The following is a 22,982-nucleotide window of genomic DNA, read 5'->3' as shown; positions in this document are numbered from 1 at the left end:
TCTCTCTCTTCTACTCTTTACATGTGTATGTTAGTAGGCATGATGCAATCGAAGATGCCAACGATTGCAAAAAGATATCTACCTGGATCGTAGTTTTGCAAATGCTACCGGCTAACGATTGGGAAAAATCTCGCTTGCTGCGCATCCTTGTGATATCTTGTAGTATTCGTTGACGTCAGCAAAATCGATAAACGCAAAAGATATCTTTGATCTTGATCCGAACTCTACTTTGAATCATATCGAAGATGTTAAATTTCTTTTATCGACTTTTTCGTTTCTTTTTTATCGACAGTCGATAAAAACGTAACACTTCTTTATCCCACGATACGATAAACTTTTGTATCTATGGTCAATATTTACGATATCTACGTATCGATACATTAAATCACGCATAGGACGATGTTACAAAATAAATTGCAAATATAAATACTTTATTTATAATAAATAATAAAATACAATTGTATGTATATATATATATATATATATATACTATAATAAATAATAACATACAATTGTGTATATGTATATATACATATATATATATACATATATGTGTATAAATCTAAAGTATGATTAAAATATTTTTTGTATTATCACATACTTTGATTATAGTAAACATTATAAAATAATGTCGGTAAGACTATCTTTACTTCTCTTCGATGGTATAACGATCGGAGCGATATTAATAGTACTAATATTATTTTTCTTATTACACTTACTTTTATTATTATTACCCAATTGTAAACTAGACTTATCACATTCGTGGTCAGGTTCATCTTTTATGATAGAATATTCAGTACCTCGAGAAGTATTTGGAATATTAAGATCATCTTGTTTAATTCCATTTATAGATACAACAGAACTGAGAAGAGAAAATATTAACTTATCGAATTACGATTGAAATGTTTCATTAAATAATAATATTCATATATTAATATCAATTAAGAAATTCATATGATACATAATACATACTTTTCTTTTTCTATTTTTACACATTGTTTAGAATGTGTTTTATTGTAAAACTCTACCACTGTTTGAAATGAATCTATGTAATTATTTTCATTTACTTCAATCACATTTCCGTCAAGTTGATTTTCATCGAACACTTTTGTCTCAATATTTTCTATAGAAAGAAAAATATTTCAATGTAATGCTTTATAATTAATATTAAAGTATATCTTTGTTAAATTTCATAACCTTACTTCTTATTAATTTTGCTCCTTGAACTTTATACTCCATTATTTCTTGATCCTTTCTTTTAATCAAATTCATTAATATATTTTGCCTACGCATAAGTTCTATAGAAGATAAATACAATGGTTTTGTTACGTTCTCCCAAAATTCTTCTATAGTCCCTTTGGAAAAATTAACTTCAAATTTAAAACGACCACCTTCAAAGCTTCTTAATAACTTAATATTATCTAAAGATACCTCCGTGGCATATTTTGGAATATCAATCAATGTTTCTAACACAATTTCCATGTGTTCGTTGTCGTTGACAATTAAAGTAGAATTTAATTTCTAAAAATTATTGAATAAACATTAATCTATTTTTAAATAAAAGTTTAACATAATACAAATCATTCATTATACCTTGGATCTTTTTAATATCTTCTCATATGTCAAACATTCTGACCAAATATCTTTAAAATTACTTAACAAAATTTTCCACGTATCGTTCTCTTTACTAACACAGATAATAAATAAATCATCCTGAATATTAATACTTTTCCAAATTTTACCAAAGTCATTTTGATTAAAATTTACGGCCATTTTATAATATATTTAATATTCTAAAAGGCAAATTGGATTCAACATAACCTAACAACATAACCTAACGACATAACCTAATTTCCATACATACATATATATTTGCGAGTACGTATAATCGAACGTATTTGAAATACTTTAGAAAAATTATTATCACAAATATAACATTTTAAGTTAAACGATAACAATCTCTGATCACACTAAATCTATATATTTATCTTATATATAAAACTTGCTTGATTTCACTTGTCAGACTGCGCTCTTGCGACTTATTGCGTCCATCCATTTTAGTAATCACGTGACCACACGTAAATATCTTATCTCTAGATAAAAATCAAGAAAGAGATGGAATTCACTTTGGAATTCTCGTCGATTATAAAAATCGATAGGAACGTCATGGAACATCGATAGATGACGAATTAGAAAAGATTGTAAAATTTTTCATATCCATGTATTTATACAATATCGAATAATATCATTAATATACATAATACTTATAACTACAATTTCTAATCAATATTGTTCATGGTTTATGATTCTTATATTAACCGTATGAAAATTTGCATCTTGTAAAAATCTATTGGCAAACATAATCGAAGAATCATCATCGAATTTCTCTTCTAATCCTAAACGATAATCTTTTCGATTTCTTCGTTTGACTTTTTCATTCGGTATCTGTTTGAACGGAAAAAAAAAAAAAAAAAAAAAAAAGAAAAAAGAAACATTATTTTTAATATTCGTATCATAGATTCTTTTGATTATATTTATTGAAGATAATATCAAACCGCGTGTCTCGACATTTTTGAAACAGATTTCTTTTTTTTCAATTTTCCTCTTGATGTATCTTTCCAATTTGTCAGATTCATCGATTCGTGAGTTTCGATATTTTCCTTCCCGCATTGAATTACGTCGACATTTTGATAAAATTCACGTTTCGTTTCCTTATCGAACAATTCTCTTTCTCTCTGAATTCTTCCTTTATTGTTCATCATTAAATAATCGTAAACTATGGAGGAACTGTCGGAGTTCGAGGAATTTCTTTTTGTTTCAAATTTTGAAATATTACTCGAGGATAATTTGCCTTGAATTTTTTTTCGTTCCTTCGAAAGTCGACTCGTCGATTTGAAATTCTTACGTTTATCTGTTAATAAATTCAATATTTTCTTTTTTTATTATCATTATTATTATCAAGAAGTATTGAAGATAAAATTAAAAAAAAAAAAAAAAAAAAAAAAAAAAAAGAAGAAAAATTGAAACAACAACTATAGCGATAATAATAAATAATATCTTACTCGACGAATCAAATACGTCCTTTCGATACAAACAACGAACTTCAGCATCACTTTTTAATCTTAATTTTAAACAACCTTCATTAATTTCCCCCTTGGTTAAAACTTTATGCTCGCATGATTTTATCTAAATGAATATATATATGTACATCATAATATATTTAATAATTTTCCAATAATGATATGATTTATTTCGTTAATTTAATTTTTAACATACTTGTTCTTTCTTCTTTCGATCTCTCAATATTAGATTACGTATTATATCGTTCGTATAAGAACTAATCTTTTTTGTTATTTCCGTTAAATCGTTGTACTCCGTTTTCAAACGTTTAACAAGATAACTTTCTACAATGACGTCTTTAGGGAAATTATGGGACAACGTATTCTCGTTTAATAATGTACAGGATATACCAATGTCCTTCACCAATACAGCATCTTGAGAATGTCCACCGTTTTTGTAACTTCTATTGAAGAAAAAAAAAAAAAAAAAAACAAAAAATATGAAATAAGAAAAAAAAAAGAAGAAGAAACATTAATATTCTCGAAAAGGAAACTGTACTTTTTCGAAATTACTTTATTACTTTCGTTAATATTTAATATTTCACCTGTAATACGGAAAGCCATAACTTTCTAAGGGAAGACTGGTAAAAGAAGAAACGAGATCGTTATCATTCGATTTATGAAGTTCATTGGTGAGAAACGAACCGGAAGTGAAATCGGACGAAAGATTTTTATTGACTCTTCCATTGGGATCATTTTTCTTAATTCTCGTTAAAAGATCTTTCCTCGAGGACGAGACGAAGGTCGATACGTCGGCAGCTTTAATTTCATTCTCGATCTTTCCCATCTTTAAAATGATATTTCGATGTTACCTCTACGAGTGTTCTCTTTTTTCTTTTTTTCTTTTTTTTTATTTTTTTTTTTTTTTTCTATGTTTGCACCGAAATCACCGACTTTACGTACGTATGTACGTTCTAATTTTCTAATATCTAAAAATCGAGCGTAAGGGAAAACAAAAATTATGACCTTTTTTTTTCTTTTAAATAAAAAAATTATAATATTCTTTCTCCCTCTCTCTTTCTTTTATTTATTTATTTAGTTTTTTCTGTTTACTTTTTCCTTTTTTTTTTTTTTTTTTTTTTTTTTTTAATTAATATACCCAACATCGAAATGATATTATAAAATATCATTTTAATTGATTAATTATATCATATTAATTTCATTAATGTAAATTAATTACCGATATACGAAATCCACGTTTACCCATCAATGAAAAACACAAACGAGTACAACGTTCGAATCTTGGACGTGATTCGTAGACAGCCATCACAATGAAACAGACAGATCGAAATCGCGAAAGATTGTACGTTCAATTTGGAGAGTTACCGACAATCAAAGGAGGTTACAACATTTCGGTATGCCATACAAGAGAAATCAAATGAAACGCGTCTCGATAGGTACCATCGATTCAATCTGACCGAATTTTATCGAAAATTACGAAAAATATCGAATTGTACAAAACGTCTCGTCTCGTCTCTCTCTCTTTCTCTCTCTGTCTATATATATCAATTTCCAATTAAAAAAAGAATATATATATATATATATATATAATAAATTAATGAATTTGTCAATTTTTACGTGCATTTATTAAAATAATTTGAAATTCATTCTTTATCCACAACATATATATATATATATATTTGTAAAATAAATTGAAATTTCTTTTGACCTTATTTCTTTTCTTTTTTTTTTTTTTTTGCAATTCTTTCTTTTTATTCACAATTTTTCAATCTTGATTACACGCAAGCATGATATTTTTAAATCCCACAATACCACAGCTACCTGTCCGCATTCGTGGTTCTTATTACTACCACTACGTCAGGAAAATATAATCTTTCCATGTACTCTCTTATTTCAAATGATCTCTTTATTAACAAATAAATAAATCAAATGCCAAATAGTATATCGATATCATAGATTCTTTAAGAATGATAATTAAAATATTACAAACACTTGTTACAATTAATTACATAGTTTTATTTTATTATTAATTACATAGTTTATATATATATATATATATAATATTAATTACATATTGTAGATCAACGGGAGAAGAAAGTAGAAAGAATTTTATCCTCAGATGTAAGATTTACGTACTCTTGGGGTATGAAAGCAGGTATCACCATAGGCGTCGACTTATTACTTTTAAAACCATAATAAATTTATCCAATCAACGCTCTAATTAACAGTTTTACATTCGTCTAAACGATGTTATCGATAAATTTCAACATTGCAAAGACAAGAAAAAAGAAAAGAAAAGAAAAGAAAAAACGTACATCATTTTCATTAATACAATTAATACAATTTAATCTTTTAACGTTCTAATCAATATCTCTATTGTTAATCTAAAAAGTCTTATCAATATGTTTACATTTTTTACAAACAGATCGAATGTAGTCTCTCTCTCTCTCTCTCTCAAAAAAAAAAAAAAAAAAAAGAATAAATATATATAAAAAGAAATTGGACAGTGTGAATAGATAATCGAATTAATTTATGATCTCTAATCTTCGCAATTTATACGAACAATGTTATTAAGAAAAATTTCTTTATGTTTCTCAAACAAATCGTAATTTTTTTTTACTCCGAAGGAAAGAACTTAAGAAAATTAAAAAGAAGAAAAGGAAAAAGATTCAAGGAAATTGGTTGAATGATTGACGCCAATGCGAAAAGACCAGGAGAGAGAGACTCTTTCTACGCTTTCCATCGTCCTCTCCTTTCTCGAAGCATGATCATAATAATGGCGGCGCTGGCAGTCACCTTGGCCGGCCACGAGCAAGAAGGCGCTCACAGTCGGCTTCTCGATCGCAAGCCGTCCTGTTAGAGGTTTACGTGGCCGTGATATATCGAATAAAAAGAAAACAAAAAAAAAAAAAAGAATCGTTTTGGCCATATCGAATATACATACATATATATATATATATAAACATATACATGTATATAAAATCAATTTGGTGATTTATAAAAAATGTGATCAAAGAGGTCTAACGAGAGCACAAATAAACGAAGAATTTGAAGTTTAAGTGAATCTCAATCGATATCTATTCATCGTCATCATCATCATTGATCAACTAACAAAATATCGACAGAGTAAAAGAGAGAGAGAGAGAGAGAGAGAGAGATGACTTTTAAAGTGATTCAATGTTTGACAGCGATGATCCAGCGTGATCGATCGAAATCAAAGAAGACGCTCGACGATCCGAGAAATCGACGATTTTTCATCGATTTTTTCTATTTCGAAAATTTTTGAAAAAAATAGAAAGAAGTGAGAGAGAGAGAGAGAGAGAGAGAGAGAAAAAGAAAGAGAGCGTGTATTTGTATGTGTTCGTGTGTGTATAAACAGTTCGTATTCGTATTCGAGCTCTAAGAGAAAGTTGACGACTGTTTTACTTATCGGTTGAGTGATTTTTTTTTTCCTTTTTTTTTTCTTCTTCTTTTCTTTTAATATTGGCGATATCTCTCTCTCTCTCTATTTTTCTTTTCCTCTTTTTTTCTTTTTTTCTTTTTTTTTTTTTTTTTTTTTTTGTTCATTTCTATCCTTCCTTTCCTCTTTCGTTCCTGCTACTCAAACGCCTTCTATTTTCTACGAAATATTTCAATCGTAATGAAACTATCGGCGAGAGATGGACGAAGGTGGGGAGAGAAATGTTTGATTTCGAATTGATTTTGATAAGTGAAGTGAAGTGAAGTGAAGTGAAGTGAAGTAAAGTGAAGAAGTGAACTATAGTTCACTTCGATGAAGGTCATCGAAGAGAACGATATTAAATAAGATCTCGTTTTGTTTTTGTTTTTTTTTTTTTCCACGTGACCAACCAATTGGGATTTAATAATCGAACTATACGATATACGATACGAGGTGTTGACATTGACGTTTGAATTGTTGTAAACCAATGTAGCAGCGAGATGTTCAAAAGGTTGAATGTCATCATTGTGGCTATTGGCCTGATGATAGGTGTCGGTGAGTAATATCGATATATTTTCTTTTGAAAAATTTTCTTCATAAAAAAATTAAAATCCATTGGAAAATTTATTATCTATCATTTTATCAATTCTAACAATCTAAAACGAACAAAATTAAGTGTAATCTTTGTTACATGTATATATATATATATATATATATATATATATATATATATATATATATTGTTTCGACGATTATACTTAATTACAATATTCCTAAGAAGTTAATAATTGTGTAAGAAAATTATCCGAAGCGAGAAAAAAAATAGTAACACTGACGTAACTAGTTCCCGTCAAGGCCATCAATATGATAAAAGAAATAAAGAATGAAAAGAAATTATTACCAAGTAAGAATTCTAATCTCTTATTTATCAATGGAAATTTTCATTTAAAAAATATTATTATAAAGTTTCATTCATATATCGTATATTAATGTATTAATGTAAAATATCTCTTCTCTTTGTTCATTTTCTTTTCTCTCCCTTTTTTTTTCTTCCTTTCTTTTCTATTTTATCAAAATTTTCCAATCGAATATATTTATAATAAAATCTATCAGTTATTAATTTTTATCTTTTCCTTTTTTTTTTCTTTTTTTTTTTTACGAAAATTCTCTCTCTTTTTTTTTTTCTTCAACATTAAGGACGACATTTATCATGTTCAAAATAAACATCTTAAATATGAAATGTATACGTTATTAATTATTATAATGTCTTTCTTTATGTCAAGTTTTTATTTTTAAAATATCGTTTTTTTTTTTTCTTAAATGTTTTTATACACAAACGCACACATAGATGTGTTGATATACGATAATGAAGATGAAATATTTAAAATAAAAATGATACCTAAGATATATTGTGGAACTAAAGTCAAATAAATGAATGTTGTACCTCTATAGTTGCGACACGATTACGAGAATAGTTGTCTCAGCGTTGGCTGAGAATGCAAAAGAAGGTGAGTGTCTTCGTTAAGGCCCATCGTATAAAATATTCTTCGAAGAAAGAATATGCATGCCTCGAATGCTCCTGGTACGTTTCGTCGCATATGATTCCTCCGAGTCTTTCTCTTTTTTCGCGGAATTTCCAGGTCGAAAGAGAGGAAGAAAGAGAGAGAGAGAGAGAGAAAAAGAGAGAAAAAGAGAGAAAAAGAGAGAAAAAGAGAGAAAGAAACACGTCAATCCTTTCCACATATGTATGTAGCCAGCCACGTCTAAGAAAAATGTACCGTTAAATAAATCGCGAGCTTGCACATTACATTACATACATACATATGTGTTGCACTCATCGATCGTTTTCTAATTCTTTTAACTATTATTATTATTATTATTATTATTATTATTATTATTATTATTATTATTATTATTATTATTATTATTATTATTTAAAGAGTAGAGAGAGAGAGAGAGAGAGAGAAATGCAAGAATTTCATATTCAATTATATATAATTTATTATATTTGATTATATGTTAAACATATATATATATATATATATATATATATATATATATATTAGAAAATAAAGTAAATTAAAAGAAGAGTTTCTAAAAAAATTATTTAATTAAATTCTTAATTGAAAGCATTAATTTTACAAAATAACGAGTTTTATTTTTAATTTTTTATTCTTCTTTATATTAAAAAGAAAATAAAAAAATTGTACACGAATAAATTGTATCTCCTATGATAACTATCCTAAATAATTCTTATCCTTACTTTTTTAATATATATATATATATATATATATATTTTTTTTTAGATATAATTTAATATATTTTTTAAATACAAATTTAATTTGAGATATAACGTATAATAAGAAAAAAGATTAGAAAGTTATGTCTTTTTTTGTTTTCCCTTCTCTTTATTTTTTTTTTTTTCTTTTATCTCTTTCTTTTTCTTTTGTTTTCTTATTTAATCGATTCAACACAATCTATTTCCATTTCTTATGATTTTAATCGTAAGATTAAAGTTACATGAATCGGTATTAAGTATCGAACAATTTCTATCTGAACTTTGATAGTAGAATAGAAAGGTAATGGAAAAAAAAAAAGGTGAATGGTTGAAACGAAGGGATAGATAGTGGATTGGATTGGTACTGTTTAAAATTCGAACGACGCCTCGTTCAGACTTCCGTCTAAGGAGCCACCACCGTCAATTGCGTCAGACATACTTGTGCTAAATTACGTCATTGCAAACCTTTACATTTCTTTGAACTCTTGTCCCAAGTATATTCCCTTTTGAACGTTCGTTGAACCGATATTAAATATTATATACAATAATTTCGAAAGAATACAAAAAAAAAAAAAAAAAAACAATCCTTATTTTTATTCTTTTAAACATGAAATTTATTAAACTAACGAAATCCTTAATTGATTTATCTTACTTATTCGTTTCGTTTATTTGTTGATTTGTTTATCCTTTTTCCAAATTTATTAAAAGAATATAAATGACTTTATAATTCGTCAAATAAAGCTAAAGCATGTCGTCAATCGTAATCATAAACCTTTCGCAGATTTTGTCTTCAAACCTGTTCAACCAATCCCATCTTAATCAAGTTTTACAAAGAGAAATAAAATAAAATCAAGTATTTAATATATATATATATATATATATATATATATATATATATATATTAAATACTTGATATAAACTTGATTAAATACTATTTAATATATATACATAATTATTTTTATTATATAGATATTAGAAATTATATTTTCAAATATTTGGAAAGAGAAAACAATAATGATAATTGTTCGTTATATATCTTTTTCTCTTTCGAATAATTTGCGAAAGGTAAGAAAAAAGAAAAGAAAAGAAAAGAAAAGAAAAGAGAAAAAGAGGGAAAAATCTAAAGGAGAGGAAAAAAAAAAAGGATTTATCCTTCGAGGTCGCAATTAACTGACATCAGAAATAACGAGATCGGAAACTGGCCAGACGAATTAACGTTGAAACCAGCCGCATAACCGGGTCGCCAGACACCGAGCAAGAACCCATACCTTACCTTCGAGCGATATCAAGGCTCAAGAACGAACTCTGAGTATTTACGACCTATATGACTTTTATAATAGTTTATGCTTTTTTTTTTCTCTCTTCTTTCCAACCTGTAAAGTGCAGAAACTGCATAAATAAATATGCATTAAGTGAATTTTACGTAAAGCACGAATATACATATACGTATATTCTTTTTATTTTCTTTAATTTCTTTTTTACTTATATATATATATATATATACACGTTTTATTTACGTTTATTATATATATGTATATATGTATGTATGTATGTATTTATATATGTATCGACCTTATCGATGATCTACGCATATATAGATTTTAAAAAAAGTAAAAGATTTTTCGAGTCCAACGCATGAAAGTGAAGCGTCACGGTAAGGAATATTTAAGGTCCGACGGTGACCTCACCAAAGTGAAAGTTCTTTCCTTCGTTTCTCTCTGTAGCCATACACAACGAGAGAGCAAAGCTAAAGTTAAAAGGAAAAAGAAACAAAACTCGACCCCTTTCGTCGGGAATCATCAAATTCAATGAACTAAATCAAATATATTCCTTCTAACAGTCTTTGGAATAATTTTTGTTTGCTCGTTTTTTTTTTTTTTATTTCTTTGTTTTCATTTTTTTTTCTTCATCTTTTTTCTTCCTTTTTTCTCTTTTTCTTTTCTTCTTTTTTATTTTTTACATCTTACGAATATATCCACAATGAATGTCAGGGTAAAATGGCATAAGCCAGTAAAAATTGTAGAATTATATGAATTTTGCACGTGGAAGCATTTCTATTGATTACAATATTTAAAGTGCTATATAAAATCAAATGTTAGATTTTGGACGTGAAAGTTGATAACATATTAATATATGTCTCGTTCAATTGGACTTACAAAATATATTCTACATACATATATACATATATAGTGCTCTACATAAGCTGATGGATACCGTTGTAGAATACTACGTTAACGCATTTATTCTATTTTATTTAACAAAATTTAACTTATAATCTTTTTGTCTCTCAAATATATATATAAAATATATATAAAAAGAAAAATATATACTCACATATATATATACATATAAATATCTAATAACCCAATCTAACATAATAATAATAATAATAATAATAATAATAATAATAATATTTATATTAATATTATATAACATTATAATATTATATAATATAATATTATTATTATTATTATACACACATATACATAATAATATTGATAATATAAAATATATATATATATATATATATAAACATTCCTCCTTTCTCTCTCAAAGTATTCCCCCATTCTCCTCCTTCTCTTTCTCTAAATATATCTAATATATCTATCTGTCTATCTGTCTATCTATTAAATTTAGCTATCTCTCTCTGTCTACGATTGGAGAGTCAAAGAGAAAAGAGAGCTCGTATTCGCTAAAGGAAAGGCTTGCTCGAATCGAAATCTCCATGGCACCGACGGAAATCGAGTAGTTCACTTTCAAATCCTGTTACGTCTTGCGTTAGCTTACGAAGCCAACGCAGAACCATTCTCTTTGACAAGAGTCCTTCGACGAAAACCGCACCTGCCTCTGGAATGAGCGAGCCTGAACGAATATACACATACGAATACGATCCTCTCTCTCTCTCTCTCTCTTTCTGTCGTTCTTTTTCAAATAAGAAAATGTACATTTTTAATCGACCTCTCCCGAGATTGAGCTCTAAATCGATTTTACGGTTATCCGATACGCTCGTGTACTTTCGAGACACGTTGTTGAAAGCGAATCGAATATTGATCCATCCATTGTTATTTTTTCCTTCTCTTTCTTCTTTCTCTCTCTCTTATTTTTTCTATTTTTCTTTTTTTCTTTTTTTTTTTTTTTTTTTTTGAAGCAACCAAGTACGCGTCGTTTTTTTTCCTTCTCTTTTCCTTCGTCTCTTCCTTTTTTTTCTTTTTTTTTTTTTTATTTCTTTTTTTATTTTTTTTTTCTTCTTTCTCACATAACACGTTTGTTTAGTAAAATTTAATTTAATTTGAGAGACAAATTTGATTTGTCTTTTTTCTTTTTTTTTTGTTTTTTTCTTTTTTTTTTTCATCTGTCAATGACTATAAAAATGGCTCGACAACGACTTGTTCTCGATCTTTTATCATGTGCGTGATAATTGAAATGAAGAAATGAGAGAAAGAAAAAAAGAGAGAAATAAAAAGAAAAAGAAAAAAAGGAAAGAAGAAAGATCGAATTAAATCGACACGATCAATTCGTGTTTTTGCAAAAAGAAAAAAAAAAAAAGAAGAAAAATCTTGTATTATTTTATATCATGTTGGAGAACGATCGTGGTTTATATATTTTTAATAAACGATCTCATATGTTTCGTTGTCGTACGATAAAATGTGAACGGAACACGTGCCGTCGTCAATTCGATTATTTCCTGTTAGTTATGTGTTATTTGGTCCTCCATTAACGTGGCCTTGCAAAAGATTTTGTCATTTTCGATTTAACGAAGCTCTCGCTTCGTGAAAACCGGTTGTACTCGGTTATCCATGGTATAAATCGAAGTAGCCGAGAACGGATGGACTGACTTTCTAGCTATTAGTGGCAGCTGCTGCCTTCATGGCTAGATCTTTTCAAACAGACCATACGTATTTCTCTTAGATACACTACCTTCAAAGATCATTTTTTCCTAATTGAATAATTAACAAGATTGCACGTGAAGAAAAGAAAAAATAAAAAAAAAAAACAGAATAACAATAAAGAAAATCAAATACAATTTGTCAAATAATAATAATAATAATAATAATAATCTCCTTTTGCAAGTGACATTTTCAATTTGAAAAAAAAAAAGAGGAAAAAAAATTAGACGGTTAACGACCAAAAAAAAAAAAAAGCATAAAAAAAGTGTTGGCAAGAAGTAATATCTTAAAAATACTTGTCCAACGAGAAAACTAATAACGATATATACATTTTTCTTCTAGACATGTCATTTCCATTGAAAAAAGAGAAAAGGAAAAAAATGATAGGAAATAATATAATATATTCTTCTTGCATAAATGTAACTTCCATCGAACAAATTATACAGTTAATCGGACTGTCAAAAGAGAAAAGAAAAAAAGGAAATCAAAGACTTGTACAAAAATAATAATTATATAAATAAATAATATAATAATACGTATAAATAATATATAAATATATAACTAATAAATATATAATAATTATACAAAATATAAATTGTCCGAATGCAATGAAAAATAATTAATAAATTGACGTTTAAAAAATCGAACGATTCGACAACAATTAAATTTAATAAATAAATAAATAAATATATATATATATATACATATTGTTTAATAAAGATGAAATATTTGCTATTCCGAAAAAAACTTGTGAAATTTGTCTCGAACAAAAAAGAAAGAAAAAAAGAAAGAAAGAAGGAAAGAAAAAGAAAGAAAAAAAAAAGAGAAAGAGAGAAAAAAAAGATAAAAGAAAAAGCAAAGAATTTAAGTTGACAATGCGAATGCTAAAAATACGAAATATACACAAGTATCATACGTAAAACACAGACGGACCAACACAGATAAACGTATAAACTCTTCGAGTGTCAGTACAGCAACAGTTCGGTCGCACTTTCATCGTCCCACTTTCTCCGTGCTGTTCCAAACGCATTGGTGTTAACCGACGCACGAACATAACGTATGCTTTTACATGTTCTCTTCTTCTTTATCTTATTTCTCCATTTTCAAAAGAGAACGAACGAACGAACGAACGAACGAACGAACGTACATACAAACTTACATGCATATAAACGTACGAACGAACGAACAAATGGTCGACCTTGCTAACGTTTGTTTCTTTTCTCTTTATTTATCTCTTGCTATAATAATAAAAAGAAATGATAATAATAATAACGATAATAATAATAATAATTAAATAAATATTACAAATAAGTAATAAATAAATATTTCATGCTTTTTATCTGATATGAGAAAAAGTTTCTTTAAAAAAAAAAAGAAAAAAAAAAAAAAAAAAAAAAAGAAAGAAAGAAAAAAACAAAATCCGTATCTCTATTTACGCGGGTATTTCGAAATTAAAGAGAGAGAATAGTCAACGTGGAAAGCACGAACTATCATTATACGTTTCCTATTGCGGTTTTAAAGAACATTACAATGCGTAGCAGTATCGTCCTCGTCTTTTTCGTCTTTTTCGTCTTTGTCTTCGTCTTTTTCGACGTCGTCATTGGTTTACCGGCTTCTTTATTTCGAGCACTCTCTCGCGAATGCGGTGCATAATAGCGGTAGCGAAGTCACTGCACCGTGAGAATACAGTTACACGCTATTCTCATGAATAATAGTCGTGATTACTGTTTTAAATAAGGCGCATGGCTGACTAGATGAATACAAGTAAAAAAGAGATAGAGATAGATAGAGATAGGGAGGGAGAGAGAGAGAGAGAGATTATTGTTTAGATAATGGAACGAGCAAACTGTCGCGACTCTTAAGTATATTTAATTTTGTTTTTAAATTATAAGAATAATAAGAAACGCACAACGTTCGTTTAAATCGTTTAGAAAATTTTACTTAATTATATCTCTTATAAGGAAGAAATTATATTCTAAAAGAAATTTTATCTTAATTGTTATTAGTCAACTAGGAAAATTATTTTAATGATTTAGAACTATTACCCTATGTATTTAAATAGAAAATACATGATAATTATATTCATTATATTTAATATATAATGTCATAACACATACAGACACGCAAAAATATAAAATAATAAAAATAAATAATCAATACAAATACGTGAATATAATTATCGTATATTTTTTATGACATACCTACATACATACATACATACATACATACATACATATATATATACATATTTATATGTATATTAAGTTATCTTTATATTTTATTTTCAAAATTTTTCTTTGATGAATAATTGTAATAATAAGATTAATGATATTTTAGACGCGTATTAAGAAGAAACAACATGATTATCGCATAATTTATTCTCCCATAGAATCGAATAAAAATCGTGATACTAGAGACACGGAAGTGTACTTACATTATATACGAAGAAACGACTTTCTCCAGTTCGCACGAAAACTCATCGGTATGCTTAACATCGAACGTTGTTGCTTCTCGTCGTTGCGCCTTTTAAACACAATAAGCTCCATCATAATCGGTCATAAAGGCTTTATTGAAAGATGACAGGACAAGTATGATGATGAAATTCATCTATGCTATTAGAATATTTAATTAGAACCATCTCTTATATATGGGTATATATATATATATATATATGTATATGTATATGTATATATATATATATATATACATATAAACGATACATAAAAAAGTTATGTAAAATTACATAAACTCCGTTACAAACACTTTCCGTTTCTTAATATAAAATCATAAGATATTCAACATTAATTTAATCATTTAATTTTTTTTTTTTCTTTTTTCCTTTTTTCTTTCTTTCTTCCTTCCTTCTTTCTTTCTTTCTTTCTTTCTTTTTTTCTTTTTATCTTAATTATATGACAAAAACTTTCTAAATTAATTCAATTATCAATTTTTTTATTACGATTAACAATCGAAATCGATGGAATTGTAATACATTTCTATTTTTATATAAATCTAATTGGTCGATCTCTTCTTTTCTTTCTTTTCTTTTTTAATCATCTTGTCAAATGAAATATAGAAAAAGCGTGTTAGAAAACTTTCTCCAAATCTTATCTCTTAAAATCTTATTATTCTTTGTATTTCGTTTAATTTCTTGTTTTAATTTAAAAGAAAATAAATAATTAAATAAAAAAATAAATAATGGTATAAATCAAACGATCAAAAAATTGTAAGAACTTTGTATTTTATATCGATTTAATTATTAGCCGATCTCTTTTGTTTTTTTTCTTTCTTTTTTTTTTTGTTTTTTTTTTTTTTATAGACTTAAATTACAATTAATTATCATGCGATTAATAATTATGATTAGATAATAATTTAGATTGGAATCTAATGGAATATAAATGTTCTAATTATAAATCCAATAGTTCAATAAAACGAGTGTTTATTTCCTCTATTCTCGAACTCATGAACATTAACGATCGCAAATAATAACCATAATCGATTTCTGTGTATAATGATGATTGAATACATCGTAATACATGGGTAAAGGGAATTGAAAAGAAACAAAAAAAAAAATAAAAAAAATAAAAAAAAAAAGAGGAAGAAAAAATCCTACTAAGGTCACACTCTAGTTGATGATACGTACTCGAAAACCAGAGAAAGAATGCATATCAAGGCCGATCTCTCGCCATGCATCCACCCGCTTCTGCTCTCTCTCATTATACTTAGTTAAATTGCTCGTAGCTAATTAGTGCTCGAGAGATAGGGAGAAAAAGGAAAAGAACAAAAAAAAAAAAAAAAAAGGAAAAAAAAGGACAAAAAAAGGATAAGGAAAAAAAAAGTGCTTCGCATAGATGGAAATCGTTTACGAAATTATTAAGATAAAATGGGAGTATACAATTCATTATGATTAATTTATAGGATGATTCATATAAAATCGATACTTCTTATTATGTATTTATTTTGACAAGAATGAGAGTAAGGGAAGAGAAAAGAAGAGATTAATAATAATTCATTACGTTTCTTAAATATAGTAGATCTTAAGTATAATACTATGTTCTCCCTCCTCTTGAAGGCACAGATTTTTTAAGGTATTTTAATTATCGTCAAAAATATAATAATATTAACGATAATAATATTAATAGTAATAATAATATTAATAACAATGTTAATAAATTTACTATACCAAATGATCACAGTAGAAGTTCGATTATTTAACACAAAGTAATCACGACAAAATGATTTTGCTTATAAATTTTTGTTCGTTATAAAATTTCTTAATTTTTTTTTTTATTTTCCTATTCTGTTTTCTTTTTTTGTTTTTGCCTTCTCTCGTAGACATAATTTTTAAACATTTAATTTCGTTTCTTTTTTCTTCCTTTTTTTTTTTTTTTTTTTTTTTTTTTTTCTTTTAAATACATTTCAATTTTTTTTTAATACGATCGTTCGAAACTACACGATGTGTTTGAATAAAACATATGAACTTATCAATGTACGACTCTTTTTTTTTCTCTCCTCCTATCTCCCAGTACCACCAATGCCGCCCACTCTTAAAGAAATACATTTCTGATTCGATCATGATTATTTTCAACAGGATGTCAATTCAGCGACAACACACCACCGGTAATGTGGTTGGAAAGAAATTGGGTCCTTCCTGATTCTGAACCTGTAGGTAGTATAGTAACGAGAGTACGAGCCGAGGACAATGAACAGGACGAATTGACTTATGGTCTCGAACCACTTGGACATAGTTATAATGGAGACGATAGTCCTCAACCACCATTGCCATTCTACATAGACAATAGTACGGGCACGGTTTTTCTTAATGAAACTCTCAAAGGACGAGTAAGTATGAAAAATTGGTTGTAATTTATTAATTAAAAAAAAAAAAAAAAAAAAAAAAAAAAAAGAAAAAAATAAAAAGAGAGAGAGAGAGAGAGAGGAAATTATGTCTAATACTATCTGAAAGTAAAGGACAAAAACGAAGATCAATGAGATATAATGAAAATCTTTCGTGACATTAGAAATGATAAATTATTAAACAAATGGATAAAAGTAATTAAATAAAAAAGATAACTTCGATTAACTGTTAATAATCTCTATAGTATGTAGTTAGCCTGTTAAGGTTAAGATCATCTCTCTTTCTCTCTCTCTCTCTCTCTCTCTCTCTCTCTCTCTCTCTCTTTTTCTTTCTTTATCTTTCTTTGAAGAATGAGCGAGAATAGATTCTAGTAGAATCGGTCGATAATACGAGTTATATCCTATCAAAAGAAACGAATACACATGCACGCAAAAACATATACACATATACACATATACACATATACACATATACACACATATATTCTCAGTGCATGTCCACATATAAACAGATACCTAAATGTATCGTAAGGGAACGTCGTCGACATAGATAACTCGAACGTTTGTTTTGCGAACGTTGAAAACGTAACACGAGCCACGTACGGTTCTGATGTCGACAGAAAGAAAGAGAGAGAGAGAGAGAGAGAGAGAGAGAAAGATAGAGATAGAGATAAAGAGAGAAAGAGAGAGAGAGAGAGAGAGACCAAGAGATTGAACTTCTTGCTTCTTCTTTCCAGGGAGGACAGAACCTGTTCCTTTACGTGACCGTTTCCGACGGTCAACTCACGGCAAAGGCCGAGGTTTACGTTAACATCAAAAGTACATCGGCACCTAGCGGAGGGCATACCTGGTAAACACACAATTTGTCGTTTCTATCTTTATAAATTACGATGTTCAAATGACAAAGAAAAAAAAAAAAAATAATAATAATAATAATAATAAATAATAAATAAAAAAGAAGAAAGAAGAAGAAAAAAAAATAATTGAAAGTCCCTTTGAAATATTATTATACTGCAATTAATATATATATATATAAAGTTTGAGCTCGAATTATATTCTAAACAAGTACGTCGAGATTTCTATCGTACTTTTATCTCATCCTTTTTTTCTCTTTTTTTCTTTAAACGATCAGAATGTACTTTGAAGACGGTCGATCAACGGCAATGGACGACTGTCCATGTGTACTTTCTCAATAAATCTTTACAAAGAACACAGATACGTGCATATGTATAAACACACACACATACACACACATACATGTTACATTATTCATTATTGCTCGTCATGAATACCAGAAAGTGACCCTTTAAATTCCATCACGTGTTCCAACATACTTACATATCAACGTATGTAACGCAAATATATATATATATATATATATATATATATTTTTTTCTTTTTTTATTTTTCTTTTTTCCATTTCTTTTTGATTTCATCGAAACCAGGACGCCGTTTCCAAATCAACATGGATCTGGTGGACGAATTAGGCCCCCATTATTACCATTGCATAATTTACCGAATTATCAGAGACCTTCGATCCCTCATCAACCAGTAATAAATCAACCATCATCATCTACGGTTGATTCTAAAACAACGAAGTTGCAACCTTCGGAAGGTGGTAAAACAGCTCGCGAGGATAACTCAGAGAAATTACCTAAGTATTCTCAGGATTTAATCGATAGCAATGAGATCGAAGCTGCTACGTTAAGTTCCAAGGTCGCCCCAGAGGAAGCATTACCTTCCCACGAGATCACGATGATTTTGATACCGATCACCGCGGTTTGTGCTCTTGTTCTTGGCCTTGGAATGGGCGCCTGGTCTCTCAGGAGCAAGATATGTGGTAGCAAAAAGTCGAAGGAAGATACGGTAACTTTATACTTCATGTAATTTCATATAATTTCATATGATTAAGTTTATAACTTGTTTTCTTTTCTATTAAATATATATGTGTATATATATATATATATATATATATATATATATATATATATTTAGGTGAGAGAAAGTTAATGATGTGACAATATCGATTTTTTTTTTTTTTTTTTTTTTTTTCTATAAATTATACCATACATATGTAGTTCAAGAATTGAAAAATCAATGAATCGTTTTATTTTTAAACACTGTACGAATCATTGAAGTTCGTATAATTTACTTGTGCATCAGAAAATTACTATTTCAATTAATTAATTATTATACAAATACATTCAACTATATCACTAGAGATTTTTCATAGAAATATATGGCTCTTTTTTTTTTTTATCCTGCTAAAGTTTAATAACCTGACAATATCGATGTTTTTCTATGAATTATACCATACATATATACTTCTTCAATGTATTACTTCACTATATGTATCATTGACGATTGAATAATTAACACACGTCCATCAGAAAACTGCAATTTCTATTAATTACTACATTATACATAATACATTTTCCCTTATATTAATAGAGCTTTATTAAATACTAGTATATGATTTCTTTTTTACGCTGGTAAAATTTAATAATAAATAATCGACGACTGTAATAATCGACGTGTACTTCACTATTATGTATTAATTTATAATATTTACGTACTGAATAAATCATTGAATCATTTCATTCATAGATAACAATTGTTTTGACGCATCGTTAAAGATATCGCCAGTGATATACTATTAAAGAATAATTATCTATCTTTTTTTTTTTTTTTCTGATGCTCGATCCCGTTATGTTATAATTGATATAAAATCGTACTTACTGTTTTTTTTTCTTTCTTTTTTTTTTTTTTTTTTTTTTTACAGAAAGAACAAGCTTCAGTAAGCGTATCAAATATATCCGACGATCCGTCACTCGTATTGAAACGTTGGAGAGGACCAAAGGCTCACAATAATAGATACGAGGCGTGGGAGAAGGAAAATCAAAATGGTATTTTAAACAAGCAAGACGACAAGTGGGAATTTCCCAGGCATAGATTGAAGGTTAGATAATTTCTAATACATCCAATTCCAATCTAATGTTCAACGTTGTTAACGAAATACATTGATCAGTAAATCAATGACAGTGTTAAACGTTTGAAAAAATAATCGATTTGTATTATTATCAGGTATTCAATATCCTTGGAGAGGGTTGTTTCGGTCAAGTTTGGAAATGCGAAGCATTGGACATCGATGGTAAATCTGGTGCAACGATTGTGGCTGTTAAAACGTTGAAAGAAAATGCTACCGAAAGGGAAAGGCTCGATTTGGCACAAGAATTAAGAGTTATGAAGAGTTTGGAACCGCATCCTAATGTCGTTAGATTACTCGGTTGTTGTACGGAACGTGAACCAATGTTCGTTATTCTCGAATATGTAAGTGGTGGAAAACTTCAAAGTTTTCTAAGAGCATCGAGAGAAGAAAGAAATCATGGTAGACCTGGTCTAACTTCGAGAGATCTTACTGGATTCGTTTATCAAGTAAATATACCATTTGATTATTATTTATTTATTATGATTATTAGCTATTTTATCAATGTTCAATAAAAAATCTTTTACATGAATTATTTTTAGATCGCTAAAGGAATGGAACATTTGGCATCGAAAGGTATCATCCATAGAGATCTAGCCGCTCGTAATGTTTTAATCGATGAGAATCGTGCCTGCAAGGTAGCAGATTTTGGTTTTGCCAGAGACATGGCCGCCAATGAGATTTACGAGAGAAAATCGGAAGGTAGATTGCCGATAAGATGGATGGCCCCTGAAAGTTTGTACGATAATATATTTTCGGTGAAGTCGGATATTTGGAGTTTTGGAGTTCTCATTTGGGAAATCGTAACGTTAGGATCTACACCATATCCTGGATTAGCGGCGGCTGAGGTGATTAAAATTATTTCTATTCCTTTTTAGATTGACATATTATTTTTCTTATATTCTCCCACTTTTTTTTTCTTTATATGTTTATTTTATTTTATTTATCCTTTTTTTTTTTTTTTTTTTTTTTTAGGTGATGAGGAGAATCAAAGAAGGTTACAGATTGGACAGACCAGAACATTGCAAACGCGAATTGTATAATATTATGTATTATTGTTGGGATAAGGATCCAGCATGTAGGCCATCCTTCACCGAGCTCGTTAGTTTAACAGAAGGATTATTACTCGACGAAACTGATTACATAGAATTAGATAGGTTTCCCGATCACTCTTATTACAACGTACTTAATCTTAGCGGTGAAAAACTCTGAGGATAATCAACCAACGAGATTAGATTTTTTTACTCGCTATTTTCTCCAACGTCGATTTATTCTCTTTTTTTATTTTTTTTTTTTTTTTTTTTTTTTTTTTTTATTTTTTTTCTTTTCAATTTTTATTTATAATAACTCGTACGAATGTAAATATCATTTATTTTATATCGCGTTATTAAAAAATTTCTCGATTTTCGATCAGCTTTAAAATTGTTTCGCAACTCGAATCATCGGACCATGTAACAATGTGATCGTGGTGATATTATTTTTAATTTTATAATGATCTATTTATTCTAATTATTATCGCGTTGTCTAACTATTATCGAGCTAGTCAAACGCATCTGATCGATCCTATTTGTTAATCGTAATTTGTTCAAAAAAAAAACAAAAAAAAAAAGAAAAAAAAACAAAAAGAAAGAAAGAAAAAAAAAAGAAAAAAAATATTAACTACTTGAAGAATCTTCTACGTCCGATCCATTTTTATAACTTAAATTGTGTATATATGTATTAAATTGTTTCTTATAACTTATTGTACAATTATCTTTTATCGAAATAGTTAATAATTATTGTTATATTGGTTTTTTTTCTTTTTTTATTTATTTTTTTCTTTTTTTTTTTTTTTTTTTTTTTTTAATTATATACCTATATTCCTCTATATATATATATATATATATATATATATATATATATATATATATATATATATATGTATATATATAGAGTGAGAGAGAGAGATTTTGTTCGTAAATAAAAATTATGGGAATATTAAAAAAAAATTTTGATACTATCTGAAACATTTAATTAAATAATATTAATAGATAAATATTGATAGAATTATAATGGTTTTTTCTTATAGAATGTTTAAATATTGATTACCATAAGAGAGATGTATTCTTAAAATTAATTTAACCAATGAAATACTAGATAGCGCCAGTATTCATATCCCACATATTCGAGAACATAGAGAATCTACTATTGTTACTACGTTTGTTATCGACTTTTCCATATAAAAAAAAGAAGTGATCAAAACTCATAGGATCATCTATTGGATCGGTAGATAAAATAGAAATCCACTATTATCGACTATTATCCATTTATCCACTCAACCTATCTGATGCTAAAAAATCTTATACAACGATGTTATAAAGATAATCATATTATTCTCGAATTATAATTCAGATTGCGTAAGAATTGAATAGGATAAAAATAATTAATAACAAAAAATAAAAATTTTTTCATTATCATG

The 22,982-nt window shown here is 27.8% G+C and overlaps 2 protein-coding genes across 3 annotated transcripts; one reads left to right on the top strand and one right to left on the bottom strand.

Annotated features, from left to right (window-relative positions):
• Positions 1-538: 538 nt before the first annotated feature.
• Positions 539-2,062, bottom strand: LOC124430625. Of its 2 annotated transcripts, XM_046977482.1 has the most exons (5): positions 1,865-2,062; positions 1,594-1,793; positions 1,203-1,521; positions 973-1,123; positions 539-862 (listed from the first exon to the last, which is right to left on the bottom strand). In XM_046977482.1, exons 2-5 carry the CDS (start codon positions 1,771-1,773, stop codon positions 619-621), a joined length of 894 nt encoding a protein of 297 aa, XP_046833438.1. In that variant the 5' UTR covers positions 1,774-1,793; positions 1,865-2,062; the 3' UTR covers positions 539-618. The 2 variants fall into 2 exon arrangements, with proteins under 2 accessions (XP_046833438.1, XP_046833437.1); XM_046977481.1 differs by having other exon boundaries at positions 1,594-2,062.
• Positions 2,063-5,905: 3,843 nt separating this feature from the next.
• Positions 5,906-22,261, top strand: LOC124430732 (tyrosine kinase receptor Cad96Ca). Its single transcript, XM_046977716.1, has 8 exons — positions 5,906-7,074; positions 17,273-17,523; positions 18,276-18,388; positions 18,984-19,404; positions 20,321-20,497; positions 20,623-20,973; positions 21,067-21,372; positions 21,500-22,261. Exons 1-8 carry the CDS (start codon positions 7,020-7,022, stop codon positions 21,734-21,736), a joined length of 1,911 nt encoding a protein of 636 aa, XP_046833672.1. The 5' UTR covers positions 5,906-7,019; the 3' UTR covers positions 21,737-22,261.
• Positions 22,262-22,982: the final 721 nt, after the last annotated feature.

Source organism: Vespa crabro, chromosome 19, assembly GCF_910589235.1.
Source record: "Vespa crabro chromosome 19, iyVesCrab1.2, whole genome shotgun sequence".
NCBI classification, from domain to species: domain Eukaryota; kingdom Metazoa; phylum Arthropoda; class Insecta; order Hymenoptera; family Vespidae; genus Vespa; species Vespa crabro.
The sequence above is the reverse complement of the archived record's forward strand: the minus strand, read 5'-3'. Positions and strand labels throughout refer to the sequence as shown.